Source organism: Copidosoma floridanum, unplaced genomic scaffold, assembly GCF_036245765.1.
Source record: "Copidosoma floridanum isolate Cflo_tuat_1 unplaced genomic scaffold, Cflo_Japanese_pri ptg000032l, whole genome shotgun sequence".
Taxonomy (NCBI): domain Eukaryota; kingdom Metazoa; phylum Arthropoda; class Insecta; order Hymenoptera; family Encyrtidae; genus Copidosoma; species Copidosoma floridanum.
The window spans coordinates 6,598,245-6,619,761 of NW_028321909.1; the positions used below are offsets into that span (position 1 = coordinate 6,598,245).

At 43.2% G+C, this 21,517-nt stretch overlaps 4 protein-coding genes across 5 annotated transcripts; all 4 read left to right on the forward strand.

Annotated features, from left to right (window-relative positions):
* Window positions 1–995: 995 nt before the first annotated feature.
* On the forward strand, window positions 996–4,610 carry Nmt (N-myristoyl transferase). 2 transcript variants are annotated; one of them, XM_014362692.3, is made up of 7 exons: window positions 996–1,327; window positions 2,091–2,359; window positions 2,446–2,656; window positions 2,733–2,849; window positions 2,923–3,274; window positions 3,350–3,619; window positions 3,882–4,610. In XM_014362692.3, the coding sequence occupies exons 1-7, from the start codon at window positions 1,209–1,211 to the stop codon at window positions 4,038–4,040; spliced, it is 1,497 nt and encodes a 498-aa protein (XP_014218178.3). In that variant the 5' UTR covers window positions 996–1,208; the 3' UTR covers window positions 4,041–4,610. The 2 variants fall into 2 exon arrangements, with proteins under 2 accessions (XP_014218178.3, XP_089453395.1); XM_089597269.1 differs by having other exon boundaries at window positions 2,094–2,359.
* A 1,391-nt stretch (window positions 4,611–6,001) lies between these two features.
* LOC106645779 (hyaluronidase) lies at window positions 6,002–9,308 on the forward strand. The gene is made up of 5 exons (XM_089597484.1): window positions 6,002–6,087; window positions 6,462–6,676; window positions 7,522–7,948; window positions 8,827–9,037; window positions 9,132–9,308. Exons 1-5 carry the CDS (start codon window positions 6,002–6,004, stop codon window positions 9,306–9,308), a joined length of 1,116 nt encoding a protein of 371 aa, XP_089453610.1.
* A 1,237-nt stretch (window positions 9,309–10,545) lies between these two features.
* LOC106645789 (hyaluronidase A-like) lies at window positions 10,546–12,189 on the forward strand. Its single transcript, XM_014361724.2, has 5 exons — window positions 10,546–10,622; window positions 10,688–10,902; window positions 10,978–11,407; window positions 11,482–11,689; window positions 11,766–12,189. Exons 1-5 carry the CDS (start codon window positions 10,546–10,548, stop codon window positions 11,940–11,942), a joined length of 1,107 nt encoding a protein of 368 aa, XP_014217210.2. The 3' UTR covers window positions 11,943–12,189.
* Window positions 12,190–18,887: 6,698 nt separating this feature from the next.
* Window positions 18,888–20,953, forward strand: LOC106646592 (uncharacterized). Its single transcript, XM_089597362.1, has 5 exons — window positions 18,888–19,011; window positions 19,113–19,337; window positions 19,472–19,620; window positions 20,017–20,240; window positions 20,487–20,953. The coding sequence occupies exons 1-5, from the start codon at window positions 18,928–18,930 to the stop codon at window positions 20,933–20,935; spliced, it is 1,131 nt and encodes a 376-aa protein (XP_089453488.1). The 5' UTR covers window positions 18,888–18,927; the 3' UTR covers window positions 20,936–20,953.
* The last annotated feature ends 564 nt before the right edge of the window (window positions 20,954–21,517 follow it).

A 21,517-nucleotide genomic window follows, 5' to 3' on the forward strand; every position in this document is an offset into this window, starting at 1 on the left:
TTCATTTGGACGCACAAGTTTCCGACTATTCACTTGGAGCTCAGCCTTTGGGGCGTGTGTGCTCTTTGACCTAATCGATCTGTTGTTTGTATACTTGCACGGTTTTTCTTACGTGACAATGAAACTGATGAAAAAAATAAAATACACTTGGAAAAGAAAAAAAAAAAAAAAAAAAACATGATGAAAATAACACAACTTATCTCTTCTCTTTCTCGTCTAGGCGACTGTGCCTTTTTTTAAGTGTTGCTTGTCGTAATACTGCCTATACTTTTATGCATAGCCTTATGAACGAAGATAAAGGTAAACAAACAAAAATTAATATAAAGAGCGAATGAAATTTCATCTTTATAAAGTGTATTAATGAAAACGTAAAAAAAAGAAAAAAAAAAAAAAAAAAAAAAAAAAGGGGGAAAAAAAAAGATAATGGTTACACAAAGAGGTAAACACGTTTTATTAGACTATTCATAATTTTGATGAAAAGCATGTCTATTTTTTATATATATATGAAAAAATTTCATTAACATGATATAACTCTGTTTCGTGGATAATTTTATTTAAAAAAATTAAATCCATATAATCGCAGTATCTTACAAAAATATACGAAATAATTTTCAAGTCTCAACGCAATATCGTTGTTATTTCTTTACCCTGAAACCTTACAAACTTCCTTCATTTGAACCTCCATTTTTTGCAAATTTGATATTAAAAAAGCCAATTCGATTAAACCATGTAAGTATAATTTATTTACACGGTTGAAAACGTTGCAAAGTTAATAATATATATAAAAAAAAATCCAACCCCGCAACTTTGATGAAAGCCTGCCATCTGTCGCCAGCGTAAAAAACGAAAATCGTGCTAATTCTTCATAGCTCTTGCCATGTGCCATCAGTTGATCAAAGAGAAAAAAGCAACACCGGCACGAAAAAGTTGAAAAATACATTGTATGTATATAGGTATAGGTATAAAGTACACTTTTGCAGACAGTCTATACTAAACAGTAACACGACGCGTGTAGTGTGGTGCTCGTACTTCGTGTACAAATAAGTGTAAAAAAAATGAAGAAAATAAGCTGCCTGTAGGATAAGTGAATAATTTTTCTGTCATCAAGCACACAAATACAAGTGCGAGAGAGCGAAAGAGAGAGAGAGAGAAGGAGAAAAAGAGCCGAGTGTGTAGGGTGTGGGCGAGAAGAAGGAAGGGCGAACAACATGGAGAACGGTGCCGAAGACAAGCCTGCGGCAAAGCCGGCTCAGGGGCAGGTCCGCGAAGTCGGTGCCGTCAAGGAAGAGCAGAAACAGCAGCACGAGAAAGATGGCGGAACCAAGAGGCGAGCAGTCCACTTTTGTGTTTTGTTTTTTTACCTCTGCTTTTGTTTTTTTTTCCTTCCCTCGCAACCACGTGCCTTATTTATTTACCTTTCTGGACTTCATCATCGTTTAAACTTTAAATGATCCGGTGTATGTATTTCTGCAGCTTTGTTTACTTTTTCCTTGGTTGGTCGCATAATAGCCTCTTTCTTAAATCGATGAAAACGAATAAGTTGAGTTTCGGAGCCTCCGCAACGCGATATAGATTTTGGGGGCAGGGGTCGCGATATACACGCGCACGCTTGAATGATATGATTAGATAGCAAAGTAATAAATAAGCTTCGTATATATAGGGGGTATTCGATAGTGATCAAAGCTCCCATAAAGCTTCTTGTTGTTATGGAGGATAAAGCACTAAAGTGCGGCCTTGGATGCACGTGGAGTATTTTTTCGCTTCTGTACTCGGTATTTTTGGTGTTTCTTAATAAATTTTGTTTTCCCTTTACCCCAATGGGTATAGGTTTTTATATGTTTCTCGTACGTGCTCCAACGGGTTGGGAGACTTGATGTTAGATCTAAATGTTTCTGTTTTGGAGTAGAAAATATTGAGGTTAGAATATAAGGTCTTGAGGAGGGGGGGGGTCACTGGTACCGCCTTGAGTTAATAATTGTAATGTTTTTTTTCAACACCATACTACCGCAGTTTTCCTACCTTTTTTTTATCTTTATTATCTTTGTACTGTATGAACCATTGGTTATTGTTTCTAATTTTGTTTCAAACAGCAGTAAAAAGAAGAATAAAAAGAAAAATGCTCAAATGCAATCCAATGCTGGTGGAGCTGCAACCCAAAGCAATAATACCAATGACGTACAAAATTCTATTGTACCATCACTGCCTGTGCAAGTGCCTAGCACTTTCCCCAATATTTCCGTTAAGGAATTACAAATGGCCATGGATGTTATTCAGAAGCAGCAAAAGTCTGCTAGGACTCCAGAAGAAGCAATGCAAAAGTCTTATCAGTTTTGGAATACCCAGCCTGTACCAAAAATGGGTACATAGCTTACTTTTTCCTTATGCTCACTTTATCATATTTGTCAAATGACATTTATTTTACGAGATCTTATGAATTTCACATAGATGAAACAATTGTTAGCAACGAGCCTATTGAACCAGATAAGGATTCGATTAGAGATGAGCCCTACTCGCTTCCACAGGACTTCCAATGGGATACTTTAAATTTGGATGATCCTCATGTACTGGAAGAATTGTATGTGCTGTTGACAGAAAATTACGTAGAAGACGATGATGCTATGTTTAGGTTTGACTATCCAAAAGACTTCTTGAAATGGTAAATTCTTTAACAGAGTATTTTAAAAATATTTTCATCTATAAAACATTGATGATTTTTGGTGATTTGGATGCAGGGCCTTGCAACCACCAGGTTGGCACAACGAATGGCGCTGTGGAGTCAGAGTCAAAAAGAGTGGTAAACTAGTAGGTTTTATATCTGCCATTCCAGCTACAGTTAGAGTCTATGACAAGTCAGTAAACGCCTCATTTTTTTTCCAAATTCATTTACTTAAATATCTCCTGATGTCGATTTTATGATTACAGGACTCAAAAAATGGTAGAAATTAATTTCCTCTGTGTTCACAAAAAGCTGCGGTCGAAGCGCGTCGCGCCCGTATTGATTCGTGAGATAACGCGACGAGTAAATTTGAAGGGTATATTTCAGGCAGTCTACACTGCGGGCGTAGTGCTTCCAAAACCCGTGGCTACCTGTAGATATTGGCATCGCTCGTTAAATCCAAAAAAGCTTATCGACATCAAGTTCTCGCATCTGTCGCGAAACATGACGATGCAGAGAACTCTCAAGTTTTACAAGCTGCCGGATATCCCAAAAGTTCCTGGCTTCAGACAATTGACTCTCGCAGACGTGCCACAAGCTCACAAACTTCTAAGCGAGGTAATTTCGTAACATGATTTCGTAATAACATACGACTGATTTTGTTGATAAATGTTTACTTTTTCTGTTCATTAGTATTTGACTAAATTCAATTTATCGCCGATTTTTACGGAAGAAGAGTTCAAGCACTGGTTTGCGCCGCAGGATGGTATTGTCTCATCTTTTGTGGTAGAAAATCCCAAAACTAAAGCCATTACGGACATGGTGAGCTATTACACTTTGCCGAGTTCAGTGATGCATCATCAAGTGCACAAAACTCTGAAAGCGGCATACAGCTTTTACAACGTTTCTACAAAGACACCTTGGCTCGAACTCATGCAAGATGCTCTCATATCAGCGAAAAATGTAAGCATTTTAATGCATTTTTTTTCAATTTAAATCATGAAAGATATCACTTTCCAGAATATTATAATTATTATTTGTAAATTAGTCTAGTATGCCCCTACAACTCGCAAGTTGATGGATTTACTGAATTTATTTTAATATTGATCTAAATAAATTTAAATTTCCAACTTTTATCACGTTATTTAATCGGCGCAATAAGTGATATTTAATTTAATCAAAGATTGTTTAACAATTAAATGAAAATTAATTTTTTTTTTCACAGCTCCAATTTGATGTGTTTAACGCGCTTGATCTAATGGACAACAAGACTTTCCTAGAGCCCCTTAAGTTTGGCATTGGCGACGGTAATCTTCAATACTACCTTTACAATTGGCGATGTCCGAGCATGACGCCCGACAAGATTGGCCTTGTTTTACAATAAAAGAAGGACAAAAAATACAAAAACAGTTGAATAGAAATAAAAGTCTCGAAATCGAGGAAGAATACCATGAATTTGAAGAAAAAGATGGGAGACTGGAATATGTACGAGTGTTCATGTATGAAAGATTCTAATGGTTTTTTCATTTTCTAGTGATGATCAGTATCAATGAATTAAACGTGAAAAAAAATCGGATGCAACGTTGACGTTGTTGCTATTGTTATTGTCGTGCATTATATGCTGCTGCTGCTGTTGCTATTGCTGCTACTCTAGTATCTCATTGTCTTTACTGTGCAATGAGAATTTTGTTGATAGCTGATTAAAAGTGTAATAGACAGAGTGTGATGAAGGAAAGGAACAAAAATACGCTTTTTGTGGAAAATTTTGAATACCCAGATGATTATATAATCTGTTTATTTGTATAAACGATGATACAAGCGAGAATTGTTTTGTTGGGCAACAAAAATCTAATTTTTGGATGAAGTGTAAAGTAATTTTACGCAAACGACATAGAAATAAATAATTAAGGTAGCATGTTTGGCTAATTGGTGGGACGAAAGAGGTAATAATAAAAAGCACGAATTTAATCAAAGTTGATTTTTTCCCAAGTATTGTTCTTCCTCATCCTCAAACTCTTCAATCATCTGTAAAATGTAATCAGTAGCCTACATTTTGATTTGTCTTTAAAAACTGGTTTAACAGGCCCCTATTACACGCATAATTAATGGATTTGTTGACTCCTTTGATAATTTATACTAATGGGAGCAATGAAACTTGCGTGTCAACTGTCAAAACAAGATAAGCAAACAATTTTATTTTTAACTCTAATATTATTGTAACACTGTTTTATTTGCAACGTAATAATTTAACCAGACGCTCGGTTATAACTAATTTTTTTATTTTTATGCATACAACAGTGGACACCTATACCTTTTCCGGCGAAAAGACTTACTTGGAAGCGGTAATCGCCGAAAAAACAAGGATGGTACGTCCTTGCGCAAAGTTGGCGTTAGTCCTTGGGCTATACCGGCACTTGTTAGACAATCTCGCCGCTATCTTTTTGTACATGCGCGCGGCTCTTGCCTTTAAGCTGCCACTCCGAACATACGATATGCGTGTATTTAATCAGCGAAAATGTATTTGTATGCACGAGTTTTTTTTTCTCATCTCCTTATTATATTACAATTACGAACCTCTAGCAACAAGTTACAAATGATGAGAATAGACAACTTCGTAATTGATGTTACACAATGCTTGGAATGAACAAACAATATTCACTCCTGCTTAAATTGGCCAAAAAGTGGCTTTTCCTCAACAAGTTAAACAAACAATTCAGTATGGTAAAGAATTATTTTTTCGGGTGTAGCAAAAAAAATCGTTTTGCAGCGCATCTACAGCTTTCAATTTTCAATTAACATTTAAAAGCGACGTATCAAACTTGATCATGTTTCAAGTAAACTTTTTTTACTCCTGCAATGAATGCATCAGCCGCGTCGAAAAAACCTAGTCTTTCCCCATGAATTCAGGCCACTTGCCTTAATAATTAAAAAAAAAAAAGCTCCGGAAAAAAAGGTAGAAAAGAGGGAGGGAGAGGAACAAGATTATCACCAATAAAGAGCACACCTCGAGTAGAGAGTGATAAGCGAACGCGAGGCCCAATGTCGGAGAGAAACTGACTCGTTCCAACTTAGTCCCTCGCTCTTGCTTCTTCCAAACCATATGCACACAGTACAACAATAAAGCGCGTATTTATATATATGTAGGTAGGTATCGTAAAAGTTGGCAAACGGTCGATGGTGGGGCACCTAGCGCGCGCGCTTACTCTTCGCGGCTCCTCTGATTAGAAGCTCCGCTATACCCGTAACCGAGCGCGCTCGCGATTCTCGGGACGAAAAAGTGAGTTTTGCGAGGAATAACCGGCCGGTTCAAAAGTCATTGCGCGGGAAGCTCTTCGGACCGGCTCGATGACGAACCCAAGGATCGGATGGCCCCTGCTGCCGATTCTTCTCTGCTTGTGCCTCGTCGACAGGACTCGCTGCAAGCTTTTTGGGTATAATTAAACATACAGCTGTTGGTGACTTTTGAAAACTTTGTTGCAATGCACGTCACTTTTCTGCGGAAAAATACATATCGTTGTGGTAACGCGAGGGCCATTCAGATATATTTGTATTATATACATGTATACCTAGCACGTGCTCGGATACGAGCAAACTCAATCTAGTTACACCTGGATTCGCCGTAATAGCTTTTCCGTATTGTACACACAGCTAACAAGCGATTGTCCATTCAAACTTTGTATACATTGTACATATAGATGAAGTGCATTTGCCTGAATTGTCCAAAATAATAGTTTTTTTTTTTTTTTTTTTCTAGTTACGTATTTGCAACGACAACAAATGATGATCGTTTTTTTATTCTTCTCAGATTCGCCACATCTACTCCCTACGCCGGTGTATCGGACGAGTTTCAATTTTACTGGAACGTCCCGACGTTCATGTGTCACAAGTACGGGATGGATTTCACGGAGGTGTCGCGAAATTTTAGCATCGTGCAAAACGAGGGGGATGATTTTAGGGGCGACCGGATGGCCATTCTCTACGATCCCGGCGATTTTCCCGCTCTTTTGAGAGACGACAAAGGCAAGTACAACTTACGATGACCTTTTTATCGCTCTCTCTCTCTCTCTCTCCTTTCTGTTGTTTGCGAACGGAGAGCGTTTTGTCACCGTGACACACATGAAATTCCAATTATCTGATTATGTGTCACGGACGAGAGATACGAGATGGTTTGAAGATTCGGGACCTATACATGCGTGTTGTTAGGATAGATGAAAAAAAAAATTTCCTGCGATTGGAGTTCGAGAAGTACGTCTATTGTTGGGTATTTGCACAAAATACGCGTATTGTGAAATTACCAATAGGTATAAAAGGGGAGTGACGCAATGCACGCAAAGTGCGCAATTTTAGTGATTATTCCCCGATGGTCATCTTTGTTGTTATTGCGTATGCAGGAAGGTACATAATACGTGTACCCTATATACACGGTTGCGTTGATTGATAGGCGCAATTTTTCTAAAACTTGCGCGTCAAATCGGTACATGGTACATTGAAACGACAAAAAAAGAAATACGACGCCTTAAAAAACCAGAGGAACTTTCATCTTTTGCATCCAGACGTGTAATTATATATTATTTCTACATACTATTAACAACCAGGTGCGTATGGAAAAAAAAAAAAAAAAAAATCGGTAAAAATAATGATGACAGAGCACTTGTCAAAAAGTAGCAACAAATTTCGTCAACTGTACTCTTAAAACACTTTAAACGGTCAAACGCGATTAAACAGTGAAACGTACCTGCACAGAAATCGGTAAAGAGGCGTTACCGATCTTACAACGTACCGTATGCACGCGAAATGATCATTCGATTAGACGAAAAAAAAGCCATCCTTCTTGAGTATAACGTTATAATTTTCTGGAAATCCAGGCAACGTGATCAAGCGCAATGGCGGGGTGCCACAGCAGGGCAACCTGACCCTGCACCTGGATCACTTCCGCCGCCACGTGGAGGAGCAGATCCAGGATCCCGAGTTCTCGGGGGTCGCGGTGATCGACTTCGAGAGTTGGCGGCCGATATTCCGGCAGAACTGGGCCTCGCTGCAGATCTACCGCGAGCTGTCGTACGACGTGGAGCGCCAGTTGCACCCGTTATGGAGTCAAAAGGCCGTTCAGCAGGAGGCGGCCGACAGGTTCGAGAAATCGGCCAGGATGTTCATGCAGAGGAGCCTCGAGCTCGCCAGGAGGCTCAGGCCGAGGGCCGGTTGGGGCTACTACGCGTACCCCTACTGCTTCAACTGGACCCCCAATCAACAGAGCGCCCAGTGCAGCTCGAAAGCCGTCGAGGAGAATGACGGGTCTGTCTGTACTTATGCGTCACACTTGCTCACACGCGTCATGTATATTGCATGCTAAGATCGGCTCGTAGATCGCGAACTCTATTTTTTTCATTGAGGGTGCAGTAAACGTTCAAAGGTGAAAAACAATGCCCGAGGTTGTAGAAAATGGGGTTATTCTTAAAATCCTTTGGAATTTTTTCCACGAATTCTTATCTGAAAAGTATTATCAGTTGGGTAGGTGTCGGCCTACTATTGTTTATCGCTGCCACAATTAGTATTTTAATTTTTCGGTATTTGTGGTTTTTTTCGATGATTTTATTTTTGTGAATTGCTCGAAGCCCCGGTAATGCGTGTAAAATCTTAATTGAGATCGGAAACTATTAATTTGCTGAACGAAATACTTACGTAGCAACGGATATTCACGATTTGAAGTGGAATTTTCGGCTCTTGCGCAATCGTGTTCGGCACAATAATAATTCGGAGCTCTGCTTTTTTTTCCATAGCTTCACGGTTATAGAAACATTCTTAAATTCAAAAGACATTCAAGAGCCACTTGTGTGATAAATTAATAAGTATACATTGTTATCACATTTCATGGAACGTAGTATTAAATTCTATAAGTTAAAGTATTAATGTCTCATTAATTATGCTTCATAATAGTTATGAAATTTGCTTCCAAACCATTTTTTATTAAATTGCATAAACCCTTTTCTAACAGTGAATTGGTGATTAAACATTTTTTCACATTGGGAAGACAATAAAGTTTCAAAATTGTCTTGTTCAATTGATTTTTGGAGAAAAAAACATCGTATCACCACAGCTCATGATTTTTGACAGAAAAAATATTGACTAAATGAGAAAATAGTGCATATATTTACTTGTCCCTTGTTTTGTAGAATGTCATGGCTGTTTGGCAGCAAAATGAATCTCTATCCATCGTTGTACCTCAGACAGAAGCTCAACGCCAGCCAGAGAATCGGACTAGTGCAGGGCAGGGTACAGGAGGCCGTGCGACTCTCGAGGAAAGCCTGGAACAGGGAAAGCTCGCGAGTCTTACCCTACTATTGGTACAAGTACCAGGACCAAACGAACGTGTTTGTGGATAAGGTGCGAATCAAAGATACATCTGTTATTGTATAGAGGAGAAAAAAAAACATGAAGAAGATAATGTGAAAATGTTTCATTTTTGGCTCTCATGTAGCGCGATCTCACGAATACGTTGACGGAAGCGATCAAGCGAGGCGCCGACGGTGTGGTAATCTGGGGCAGCTCGAACGACTTTAACAGCCAAACCAAGTGTCGGGACTTTTACGCTTATCTCATGCAAATTCTCGGGCCTACTGTCTACCAGTTGAAGCAGCAACTCGACGCCCAATGATGTAGCTACGCGAGACGCGTCGATTATTTGTGTTTTTGTTCAACTTTCACAGTGTACTTAATGTTTTTTTTTTTTTTTTTTTTTTTTTTAGAATGCGCACAAGTAAATGAATAGTTTTACCTACTCAAAGTACGTTTAGTTTTAGTGTTTCAATGGTGCGCCAATGCTCGCTTTTGTTTGGCAAAGTTCGCTGCTATTGGTGTATAGAGTATTATACTGTAAATATTTCACCTGATGTACGTCGTTTGAAGCAATTTTACTTTTGTGCATAGCGAATACATTGTAAATTGTTGCCAGTGACTATAGTTACATATTATCTTTAAACGTATCTAATTTGAGAAAGAAAAAAAAAAGTACTTAGCAAACTTTGTGTGTTTATGAATACAGCATGATTTATAAAAACTGAGAAATATCATAGTTTAGATAAAAATAAAAATTTATACCAGCCAAAAGTTGAGTAAATGGATAAAAATACATGTTTTGCACGTCAATATGGGTGAGCTCCAAGTGCTTAATTCGCACGCCTGTACAGTGTCCAATCTTCTCTTGGAGCGCAGGCAGCTGAAAAACGAGCAACTCCAGACGAAGTCTCGAAGCGGTTGCTATCGAATGTGCTTGCTAATCTCCTCAGTTTGAGTTTCCGAGCGATAAGTAAGTAAGTAAGTAAGTAAATTTATTAAGCCATGTAGTAAAACCACGTTATGGCTTCAAAAAGTTTACAGTGTAACAAGTTACACTAAGTGCGCAGTACAAGAAATTAGAACATAATAAATTACATAAGAATTGGAGACGAACAACTTGAGCAAATTTTTGATGTGCCGCGTCAGTCATCGACTGATATATAGTTTAACATTGCAACAGTTTAATAATAAAAAAAATCGAGAACACTGATTTCTCGTCGTACAAAAATGTACAATGATAAAATAAGAGTCGCGTATCCCTGTATGCAATGCATGCGGGCACGCAAGCACAATTATATACCCCTGATGCGGAGCGACGACAACGACACGCTACATTGAAGAGCAATGATCAGTTGGCTAGGCTCACCTTTGCGTAAACGCGGCAGTGGAAAAGCATAGATTTTTCAGTGGTAGAAACCGCGACATTTTGGTTTCTGGCTGCCAGAGCGCGAGTATACCTCTGGCAACAACAGCTCGCCTTTGACTAAAAAGTCGCGCGCCAAAGCTACTCACTAGCCAGCCACGCTCGTGTCGGAGAGTCCACCGCGATCTGCGAGATGTCCAACACCACCTGGCTACCGATCGCTGTTTTTGTCCCTCTCGTTCTCGGCATCTCAACCAGCCACCTACTCGGGTAAATGATTTTGAAGTGAACATCACCGAGTGAACTCCTCCTCTTTTCTGTTGTTCCTCTTTCAGTAAGAGCCCGATCAAGTGCGACGGTGACCCTTTCGCGAGCAAATTCCAAGTTTACTGGAACGTCCCGACGGACGAGTGCCTCCGACACGACGTTAGTTTCGAGGGGCTTACAGACGATTTTTGCGTCGTACAAAACACCAACGACAAGTTCCGGGGGGACAAGATTGCCATCTTGTACGATCCTGGCAGCTTTCCAACGTTGAAGGACGACTATGGTAATTCGGCGCCGAGAGCTTGAAGCTTTTCAATTGCGTGTACAAAATAAGTGGTGTCTGGGTGCAAACTTTCAGATCGGCATTTGGAGAGAAACGGCGGAGTGCCGCAGAACGGGAACCTCACGGGGCACCTGGTGGAGTTTCAACGCGACGTGGACACGTGGATTCCGGACGCGAATTTTTCCGGCGCGGCAGTGATTGATTTCGAGCTGTGGCGCCCGATTTACCGCCAATTGTGGGGCAAGTACGAGATTTACAAGAACATGTCCGTCAGGCTAGAGCAGCGGAAACACGGGGATTGGCACGATAAGGACATGGTCAACGAGGAGGCGGAGAGGAGTTACGAAAGGGCGGCGAGGGAGTTTTTGAGGACAACCCTCGAGTTTGCCCAAACGATACGTCCAAGGGCCAAGTGGGGATACTACGATTATCCCTTTTGCAACAACTGGTCGAGTCGCAACAGGCACGATCACTGCCCCGACACAATCGTCAAGGAGAACGATCAGTGAGTTTTTTTTGTTTTGTTTTGTTTTTCATAGGATGCTCGGTGTGTAATTTCCCAAAGTGCCATTTTCGTAGAATGTCCTGGCTCTACGAGAATATGTCGCTGTTGTTGCCGTCCGTGTATTTGAGTCCTGATTTGGATGCCGATCAGAGACTGGGTTTGGTACGAGGCAGGGTGCAAGAAGCCGTGAGAATCGCTAACAAGAGCCCCAACAGGGGCAACGTCAAAGTGTTACCTTACTATTGGTATCGGTATCGCAAGAACAACACCTTCGTCGAAAAGGTAAATATAGAGTTTTTTTCATTTATTTCCGGTAAATCAATTAATCAATTATGTTTTTTTCATTTGGTGCAATAAGACTGAGCTCAAAAATACGCTCGAAGAAGTGGCGAGAAATGGTGGCGATGGGGTGGTCATTTGGGGGATGAGGGACGACATCAACAGCAGAGGCAAGTGCGAAGATTTTCTCAACTACGTGTGGAAAGTTCTGGGCCCCGTCGTACTTGATGTTAAAGCCATGAAAAATACTGACTGAGCATGTAAATGCACTTTTCTTTGCCAATCGTGTCGTTTAATGTTTAAAAACTTTTTTTTTTTTTTATCATTAAAAACTACAATCGATAAGGAAGCAACAAACTCCCGGTAAACCATTGTTGTAAATAAATAAAAAAAGTCTTTGGTTAAATCAAATTGATTTTAAAAACACACTCAAATCAAGTAACTAAATTTAGAGAAAAAAATAATTTTACATGATGTGTGGATGTATGATTTTTACTAGAGAAAAAAACCATGGTAAATATAACAATGTACATGACGATTGCGTTAATTTATCGTGTAGTATTTTTTTTTTCTTACTTTTTTCCTCCTGATGATGTAACAGTAACGTTGAAAACATGTGCACAATGAAATGTAAGAAAATCATTTTGCTTTTAAATCTCGACAATTTCCAATCTGCAGGTGTTTTAGACCGATGAAAAATAAAAAGCCTCGAAACAAAAATTCTACATGATTTTCCACGGACAGCGGAAAATCGTATTTGCCGACAAGAGAGTCACGACACTCACGACGACAGTATATAAGATGAGAGAGCGAGATAAGCTGGTAAAGAGGGAGGTGGGGGTGGAAAAAAGGGGGAAGAAGCAGCCAAGTAAGAATTCGCCGAGGAAGAGGGAGAAAAGAGTGGTGCGAAAAAAGAGAGAGAGAGAGAGAGAGAGAGAGGAGGTGTAAAAGCCTTGGCATGCGGGCACGTCTTTTTTTTTGCGAGTTTGCTATACGCGCGTGCGGGCGCGCGCCTCCCTTCCCTTCCCTCTCCTCCTCGCTTCTTCTTTCAGCTGTACCATCCACACCTGCGCGCAACTCTTGCTTTCGACCCTTCGTCTTTTCTTTTTATTCGATCCAGCGCGCGCGCGCGCCTGTTTTCTCACTTATTCACATCCGTGAGCTTTGGCTGCGATGCAACTGCCGATCTTTCATCTTCGAGCTTACTTTTTTTTACATTCTTTGATGGTTGACGAATTTCAGCTTTGATCAAAAGACCAAACAAGCGCTTTTTGAATACAACTACATTTTACCGAGATCGCCACGCTCTGTGTTGTATACTCTGCACTACAGTCATGCGAGCATGATCGGTATTTCCCAGCAGTGTTATTTAACGCAACATTTTATTAGTAAAACCAATACCCTCATGAAACAAAGAAAAAGCACACGGAGGTTTTGCAACGGAGTTTTTGACCGGTAAAGGTAAAAACTTTTGAACCGATTTGACCGAAAAATCAGATTTGATACAAAAACAGCACTGCCTTTTCTTCCCCCCTCCCCCTGAGACGAACCGGTCGTTATTCACGCGTATGATATGTATCGTACAAATACTTAGCAATTTTACGAGCGCGGTATTAAACGATTCCCGCGAGGCAGAAAAAAACCGGCAGACCGCAGTCAAGGAAAACCATGCAACGGGAGAGGAGCACACACGTACACGCACGTAAGTATATATATATATATATATATATACTTGCTCCTCTCGACGGAACTTGACTCGAGGCGGTTGTAATAATAAGCCCGGCTCACGAGCGAGCCTCTCATAGGAAAATTACAATGATCTTTTTCCCGCACGCATCGGGCGATCGGAGAGACCGCGGCTTGCCGGTTGCTTTGTGAAACTCCTCCACCATCGCCATCGTCATGTATACGTATATATTATATATTGTACACTTACCTATATGTATAGTGTACCGAACGAAACACGATTAACCTGATGCGTGCGAGCGCGAGTCTCGTATCCTCCAAGTATGTATAATGTACGCGAGGAGGGGACATCGGACAGAGGAGGAGGAGGAGGAAGGTGCCGTGACAACAAAGATCGAATCTCTCTCTCTCTCTTCTTACCTCCTATATCCTATACCCATACCCCTGCCTCTTGGCTCGTTTTGCTTTATATGGATGTATACCTGTACGTGTACACAGTTGAAGAAGAGGGAGACTACCGATTTCTCATCTGTCTTTTTAACATACATGTATTATTTATGTGCGCACACAGGTATATTCTTTAGCTATAAAGCACGTGTCGCGTGCTGACCGGGTCTTTGGTTGCCGATCGCCCTGAGAAGCTATAATTTTCGATACCGGTACACTACGTAAGAAAATCGGCGCCAATCAGTTTGGTTTTTTTTTTTTTTTTTTTGTTTTTCATTTCAAAACTAAGAACCATTTTTATTTATAAGGGTTTTTTGTTTGTTTTTTTTGTTTTTAGTGAAACTTGGCCAAAAAAGGAAAAATCCAAAACTAATATTCCATCCCGTATACGTTGCAACGTCCCGGTGCAAGGAGGATAAAAGGGAGAAGAAAAAAAAAAAAAAAAAAAAGGGTCCAGGAGGGGGAGAGCCGAAGGTGTTAGAAATCCAAGGAGGAGCGACAGGTAGGGGGGTAGGGCCGCGTTTATACAACCCGGCGGCGGTATACAAGTATATACCTCGTACAGCGAGAGGAGTATAGGCGATCAGGCCACCGCACAAGGCAAGCGAGAGAGAGAGAGACAGAGCAAAAGAGACGAGAGGAAGCCATGGGGAGGGAGACCGCGAGAGCAAGGAGGTGTGGGTAGGGAAAAAGATCGGCAAAGGAGGCGAGAGGAGGAGGAGGAAAGGAGAGCCGTACCGCCGAGCAGGAGGCTCGCGCGAGAGAGGCAGTAAGTATCCCGTCGACGACGGCGACGTCGTGTCCTTTGCCGATGCTCCTCTCTCTCTCTCTCTACGCGTTGTATACGATTTATCTCTGTGGTCCACACACACGGACGGGTTTACTTTGTTGGCGCGCCCGCGCCCATACGTATACCTACACGAGCCGATTATATACACCGTCGCGAGGTGACAACTGCAGCTCGTACAACGATCCGAAACAGGCGGTATCATCGCGCTGCCCGTTGTTGGGGTAGGGGGGTAATTAGTGCTCGAGTGCGCGAGGGCCGGGTTTGTAGGTCGAGATCGTCCGGTGCTCGGCTGACATGACTCGCCGAGGCGCGCTCTCTTGCACGGGAGATCGGTAAGTCGCACCGTCATCGCTGCCGCAACTGCACCAGGACGCAACCACAACGACCGCCAGCACTATTTTCCAGATATTGGGTGAAACAGAGGTACGTTGTTACAATGACGCGGGAGGATAACGATCTTTGGGGGGGGGAGGGGGTAGGGACCCGACCGATTTTTTGCGCCTCTCGGTAGATCGTTCGTACCGATTTCCATGCACGACCGTATATATACAATATACGTATGGGTGTACACAACGCGGCAAAGACGGGTGTTTAATCGGCGCGCAGAATCTAAGACGGGTTTTTGTCGCTGTACTTTTCCACTGGTGGATGCTGTGTCGGTATAGCGCACACGTATATATAAAAAGATAGGTAGGTAGACGGAAGCTAGGTATATAAAGGTACGAGAAGAGAGAGAGAGCGCGTAAGTACATATATACGTTTCGCATTAGCGGGGAAAGGCGCGAGAAAGGGATCGCCGAGCGAGGGGGCAAGCGTGTAACAGCCACTGTGCTCTCTCTCGTGCTCCTTTTTTTTTTTTTCTTTTTTTGCACAAGGTATATATAGGTACCGCGGGTCAGGTTCGCGCGACCAGCTGTCCCCGCGAGATGGGCCTTCATTTTTACAAGGTGCGTGTACGAGGATCGATCGGAAAATATTTATTACTCGTACAGGCTGCAAAAAGTAATAATACGATATGATTTTGCTCCTGGGACGTGATTCGCCTTCCGATCGGGATTTTCAACGCTACCTATACGCACCTTCGTTTGGGATGGGTTTTACGAAACGTCTTTCGGTTTGTCAAGGAAACGAGATTTTTATTTGCTTTCTCCCTCTTGGGCGTATGTTTGCCGAGAATGTGGGTACCGCGGAGTTTACCGATTCCTCGAGACCTGATGGACCTTTCGAGACTCTCGTGTTTTTTCTTCCCTCCCCTCCCTCCCTCCCTCTCGTTTTGAGCCTAACGCGTGATCTCCAGCTAATTACAATATTTATAGCATTACGTAAAGCCAAAGCGCTGATGAAAAAAAACCTTCGTCTCTCTCTCTCTGCGTTAGTCGTTGAAGGGTGAAAATCGTTTGACTTTTTTTGACAGAAACAGGTGGAATACGATACATACAATAAAGATTTAAATCGTACCCTGATAGGAGGGGGGGGGGGTATGAAAAAATGACCAGTAAGATCGGAGAGAGCCAGTGACATCGAGATGGAGAAGGTGGGGAGGATTCCAATTTTAGCGATGATGGCACGGTGTTTCTCTGTAACTTTAGCACGAGATGCGAATAAAAAAAAAATTTACTTATCAGATTTGTAAAAAAAAAAAAAAAATGGACTTTAGTCGGCAAGAGAAATTAAGCGCGATCGGTAATAATCGAGTTTACCCTTGCCTCGTATATTAAGCGATGTGGAGAGCCAAAGGACGATTCTCTTACATGAAATTTACCACAATGCACATAGATTCATAACTCGGCTGTTCGTCTCGAAAAAAAAAAAAAAAAAAAAAATGAAGAAATAGAAAAAAAACCAGTATAAGACACACTCGTATATATATGTAGATGTAGACATTGCGCCGAGAACCAGTTGCTCGGTCTCGCTGATCGATCGATCGAGTAAAGTATACAGAGACTTTGCTCGGCTCTTTTTGTCCACTCCTAGATCCGACATCTATACGTGGACACATACACCCATACCTCCCTAGTACATACACATGTATGTATATTGCGTGCGAGGAGAGCCTTTTATATAATACATACATGGGTATATAATATACGCGATCTCTCGCACTTCATCGAGGCAATCGAGTCGCTTATCGCGTATGTATACTTACTCTGTACCATGTCCACGGACTCTTGTAAATGTATTGATATAATGTTGTATAGCGAGCGCGCAGCGTCGTATACTTTGCTGTTTGTCGGGTTTAACGCGTGGAGGGGCAAAACCGGCAATCGGCTTGAGCAATTTTTCTGTGCGTAGTTTTTTTTTTTTTTTTTTTTTTTTTTCCAACTATCGGGAGGACCGGAGGGGTAGAAAACACAGGGTTTACGTTATACGGAATAATTGACTTTAACGGGTACGAATGTACCTTTGTTATCGTGAATAATATTGCAGAGCTCGGCTGGCGTTTCGAAAAAAATCGCTACGGGTATCGCACCTTGTGATTTAAAACGAAAACATGCCTGCAAAAATATCGCTTGGTTGGGGAGGAAAAAAAAAAATCTCTCGAAAAGTCATATCAGCCATGCACTCGGGTTTTATGGCAGTATGTAGACAGACGCTATATGTACCTGCAAACTCAACGTGAATATCATATGCGTAAGTTCGACGCTCTCGTGGACGGCCCATCGGGTCTTGAGAACTTTTCCGTCGAGATCTGCGTGCGGCGTTACAAGATAAAGGGAGAAAGAAGCGCAGGAGCCATCAATGTTGTACTCATACGTTGGTACCTATACATATACCTACGATGTACAGAGCGCGGACGGTGTGCACACAATAGCCGGGAGCTATTTTATTATAAGTACAGATGAAGAAGAGATGAGAGCAGCGAATATGTAGCGGTCGAGGGTCCTCGTATACCGAACAACACGTGTACACATATATACAGCGTATCGCACCAGTTTTCTCGCTCGGCTGTATCTTGGCGCGCGTTTTACGTATGCATGAACGTTTGCCGAGATGATGGTGCGCTCGAGGCGAGTACACATTTTTTCCTCTTCCAATGTCCTCGAGACGCATTGCTTATCCCGCGGATACGGCCAAAGTGGAAAGGAGACATAATCCTTTTGCGTTTTTAATGGATCGGCCCTGCTTTGTTACCCCTTTTTTTTCCTCTTCGTGTCTCGTTTGATCAAACAAACTACTCGTTTTCAATCCATCAACGGCACCATCGAAATCTCCGCGTTTCTCAAAAAAACGTCACAGTACATAAAATCGTCAAGCTGCAGTATGCATGTGCGTTGGACTTTACAAAGCGAGTCCCTCCCACGCAAAAACAAGAAGAAGAAGAAGCAAAAAAAAAAAAAAAAATCAACGGGGACATGACAATAATAATAACATATATGTACACTCTCCGGGCAATTTGTACATCTATTTTTGGCGCGCTCATCCCTCTGTGTATAACTGTTTATTCCTCTTCCTCGTAAGATGCGTATTTTTACACGCGGATAGCCTGATAACCCCGCACATATAAACATACATATAAGTAAAAAAAAAAGAAGAAACATTCTTGCTACCTGAAGAAAAAAAAAAAAAAAAAAAAACCATCACTCCTTTCCAGGTGCTGTTGCTCGCGAGCTATATCGTGTATATAATATGTATGGCCTAACGTGAAAAAGAGAAAAATATTAAACTCGAAAAACACACGAGCCAGCCCCAGCAGAGGGAGGGAGGTACGGGGCCCAAAAAGGGGTACCAGGAGGGCGTTTATATATATATTTTGTCCACGAGGACGCGTGTATGTATACATATCCCTATATGCGCAATAAAACAAACGAGAGGTAGGACGAAATGAAGAAAAAAGGGGTATAGAGAGAGAGAGAGGACGAGACGAAACACAGGCAGCAGTGGGAGGAGGACCGAGGGGGCTCCACGCGAGCGAAAAAAAAAAAAAAATAGTCTGTTCGGCGCCACTTAATAGCTATCACGTTCTTTCGCCTCCTCCCGGCTCTCTTCCGTTTTAATTCTTTTTTTCTTTCTTTCTTTCTTTCTTCTTCTCTATAAACATATACATATATACGTCCGCTCTCCCGTATGTGTGTGTTTTGGTCGCTCTCCGCACCGAGAGACGAGCAAAACGCGTTTTTCCGTCTGTCCCCTCCTTTCGTCTCCTCATTCTACTTTGCAAGGGAGGTTTCGATGGTGACGAGGGGGAGGGCCCATCAACGGCCGTTTCGCGAGGGTAAATTCAATAGACACGTAATGACCATCCTCTGTTTTTCAGGAGTAAGGAGGACACATAGGAGGAGGAGGAGGTGGTGGTGGTGGTGGCGGCGACGGGGGCAAGATGGGCCTGCTCGGCAATTTCGGCACGTCCCTGACGCTCCTGTTGGCGCACCTGAGCCTCTTCCGAGCTCACCGGGAGCACAAGGTTCGTCCTCCACCCTCGCCCTCTTCCTCTAACTATAATTTATTATCTCTCCACTAAGGAGTAGTGGTTGTATGAATGAAATGCACCCACGTATAATATAGGTACACAACATCGTCCTTTACCCGGACAAGGAGAGCTGGTGCAAGACGACGCCGATCAAGCAGGTCGTCACGTGGCCGGCTTGCTCGTCCCAGGAGCTCGACAACAACGTCTGCGTCGGCGCTTGCTTCTCCTACATGGTGCCCCACAGCGAGCCCTCGGTCCAGGGAGACCTCATCAAACCCTACTGCGACTCCTGCCAGCCCCTCGACAGTATATGGCACACGGTACACACAACAATCAGTTTTTTCACATATATTATACATTGCACATATATTATATGTATACGCCCCCGATCTTGTTGTTCGTCAAGTTATTTGTGTTGCTTTTTTTTTTTTTTTTTTTTTCAAATGCTGATTAGGTGAGCCTCGACTGCAAGGACAAGGACGACAACCTGTCGACGATGCAGAAGAAGGTGCAGATCATCACAAACTGCTCGTGCAGCTCGTGCATGGAGTCGTCGCGGATAAAGCCCGACCTGAACAACCTCCTCCAGTCGCTGGAACTCGAGTCGGCCCACCACCAGCAGCACCACCACCACGGCCACCAGCACCAACAATCGTCCCCGGTGCCGGTGTCTACCTCGCCAACGGTGCAGGCAACGTCACCGTCACCGCCACCATCGTCGTCGTCACCCGTACCAGAGCCGGTTCAGACAACGGGAGGAGGAGGAGGAGGAGAAGGAGGGCAGGACGCGTCTCAGCAGCTCGTCGTCGACGGCGCAGGGGGCCCGCCTTCGGCCGCGGCGCCAGACCCCGGAGTCATAGCGGCGCCAAGCGGCACGGGCGGCGCCGCTGAGGCGCCGGTCGCGACGGCGCCTCCCCAACATCATCATCATCATCACCACCATCACCACCAGTCTATGTCGAACGGTGGTGGTGGTGGTGGTGGTGGCAATCAGAGCAGCGAGCATCAGGCCCAGCTCGGCCCGATCCTCGAGACGCCCGACCTACTGCTCAACCCGAATCTTAACGGCTCCGGCAAGCCGGCCGGCCTAGGCGCCAAGGCCCACGAGAGGTTTTACCAGCTGTTCAAGCAGCTCAACGATCCCAGCCTCGCCGACGACAAGAAGCTCAAGAAGCTCGCCAAGCTCGCCAGTCTCGAGAAACTCGAGAAACTCGAAAAACTCGGTGAGCCATCTTTACTCCCTCTCCCCTCCCCCTGTTTCTTTATTTCTTTATTTGCTCTCTCGGGCGATACTCTCGGAAGGTGGGAGGGGGCGGGTAGACCTCGCTGTGGTCGTTGATTTACATATTATCCCAACCAAGGCCCGTGGGACGTTTTGTTTTTAATTCGCCGGTCCATGTGCAGTGATTATTAGATATAGGAAGGGGAAAGGCAAAACTTAAACGAAATCGATGATTGAATTGTTGCAGCGACTGAGTACGCGGGTGCAAAGGAGCTGTTGGCGAAGCTGAGCGAGCTGTTGCACAAGTACAGTAACCAGGACGAGCAGTTGGGAGGTGGTGAGGCCAGTACGAGCGAGGACGAGGATGTGGGCCTGGAGGGGGGCCCGAGCGAGGACGAGGAGGTGCTCCAGCTGTTGCCGTTGTTGGCAGTGTCGTCGACGAGCTTGGCGCCACCGCCGGCCGTGCCCGAGTTGGACGACGAGGAGGTGCCGTCCCTGCAGGACCAACAGTTGCGCGTGGCCGCTTCCTTGCTCCATCGCACCGGGCCCCACCACTCCCTCGTCCTGGACGCGGACGCCGAGGTCAAGGAGAAAATCGACGTCGAGTCTCACTACCTGCACCCGGCCCTCGCCGGCCAGGAGATCAGTTACCACGACAACGTCCTCCACGACAAGACCAAGGATAAGGACTTTTAACGCCCACATGTTATATATATATATATTTATATGCGTATATAATTATGTGCATCTCTCAATGCTTTCGTGCGCGCGTGCCTTTTTTCCTTCCTTCCTTTTTTCTTTCTTTCTCTCTTTCTTCGTCCGATGGCCCCCTCACTCCTCTCGCGAGAGTATATATGCGTGTACTATATATATATATAGGAAATTAGTGCCGGCGTAACGGGATCTCCGCGGGGGCAAGTGTACACATATATACGCATCACATGTGGAGCGCGCGTCGTCGCGATAAAAAGTTTTCGACTGCGGCCTACACGGGTACTTAATATATATATATATATATATATATATATATATATATATATATATATATACGAGCGGGACCCCGTTTTTTTTTTTCTCTTTTTTTTTACCTGATACCCTTCCTTTCGATCCCGCGTGCGTGGAATGACGAGGCGGAATTTATTCGTTTTATATACCCCCGGTATAATTATATACGTATATTATGTCCCCCCCTCCCCTCCGTCCCGTGTGTTGGTGGCCATTTTTGCGTAAAGGTAAAAAAAAAATGTAGCTCGTGCCTTACTTGAATTGTTAGAGAAG

Bases quoted from the DNA above. Each gene is read 5' to 3' on its own strand.
- Nmt (XM_014362692.3), top strand. From the start codon at position 1,209: ATGGAGAACGGTGCCGAAGACAAGCCTGCGGCAAAGCCGGCTCAGGGG. The intron at 2,850-2,922 runs GTCAGTAAACGC...TTATGATTACAG, and splicing joins ACAGTTAGAGTCTATGACAA to GACTCAAAAAATGGTAGAAA. The intron at 3,620-3,881 runs GTAAGCATTTTA...TTTTTTTCACAG, and splicing joins CTCTCATATCAGCGAAAAAT to CTCCAATTTGATGTGTTTAA.
- LOC106645779 (XM_089597484.1), top strand. From the start codon at position 6,002: ATGACGAACCCAAGGATCGGATGGCCCCTGCTGCCGATTCTTCTCTGC. The intron at 6,088-6,461 runs GTATAATTAAAC...TATTCTTCTCAG, and splicing joins ACTCGCTGCAAGCTTTTTGG to ATTCGCCACATCTACTCCCT. The intron at 6,677-7,521 runs GCAAGTACAACT...CTGGAAATCCAG, and splicing joins TCTTTTGAGAGACGACAAAG to GCAACGTGATCAAGCGCAAT.
- LOC106645789 (XM_014361724.2), top strand. From the start codon at position 10,546: ATGTCCAACACCACCTGGCTACCGATCGCTGTTTTTGTCCCTCTCGTT. The intron at 10,903-10,977 runs GTAATTCGGCGC...GCAAACTTTCAG, and splicing joins AACGTTGAAGGACGACTATG to ATCGGCATTTGGAGAGAAAC. The intron at 11,690-11,765 runs GTAAATATAGAG...TGGTGCAATAAG, and splicing joins ACAACACCTTCGTCGAAAAG to ACTGAGCTCAAAAATACGCT.
- LOC106646592 (XM_089597362.1), top strand. From the start codon at position 18,928: ATGGGCCTGCTCGGCAATTTCGGCACGTCCCTGACGCTCCTGTTGGCG. The intron at 19,338-19,471 runs GTACACACAACA...AATGCTGATTAG, and splicing joins TCGACAGTATATGGCACACG to GTGAGCCTCGACTGCAAGGA. The intron at 19,621-20,016 runs GTCGGCCCACCA...CAATCAGAGCAG, and splicing joins CTCCAGTCGCTGGAACTCGA to CGAGCATCAGGCCCAGCTCG.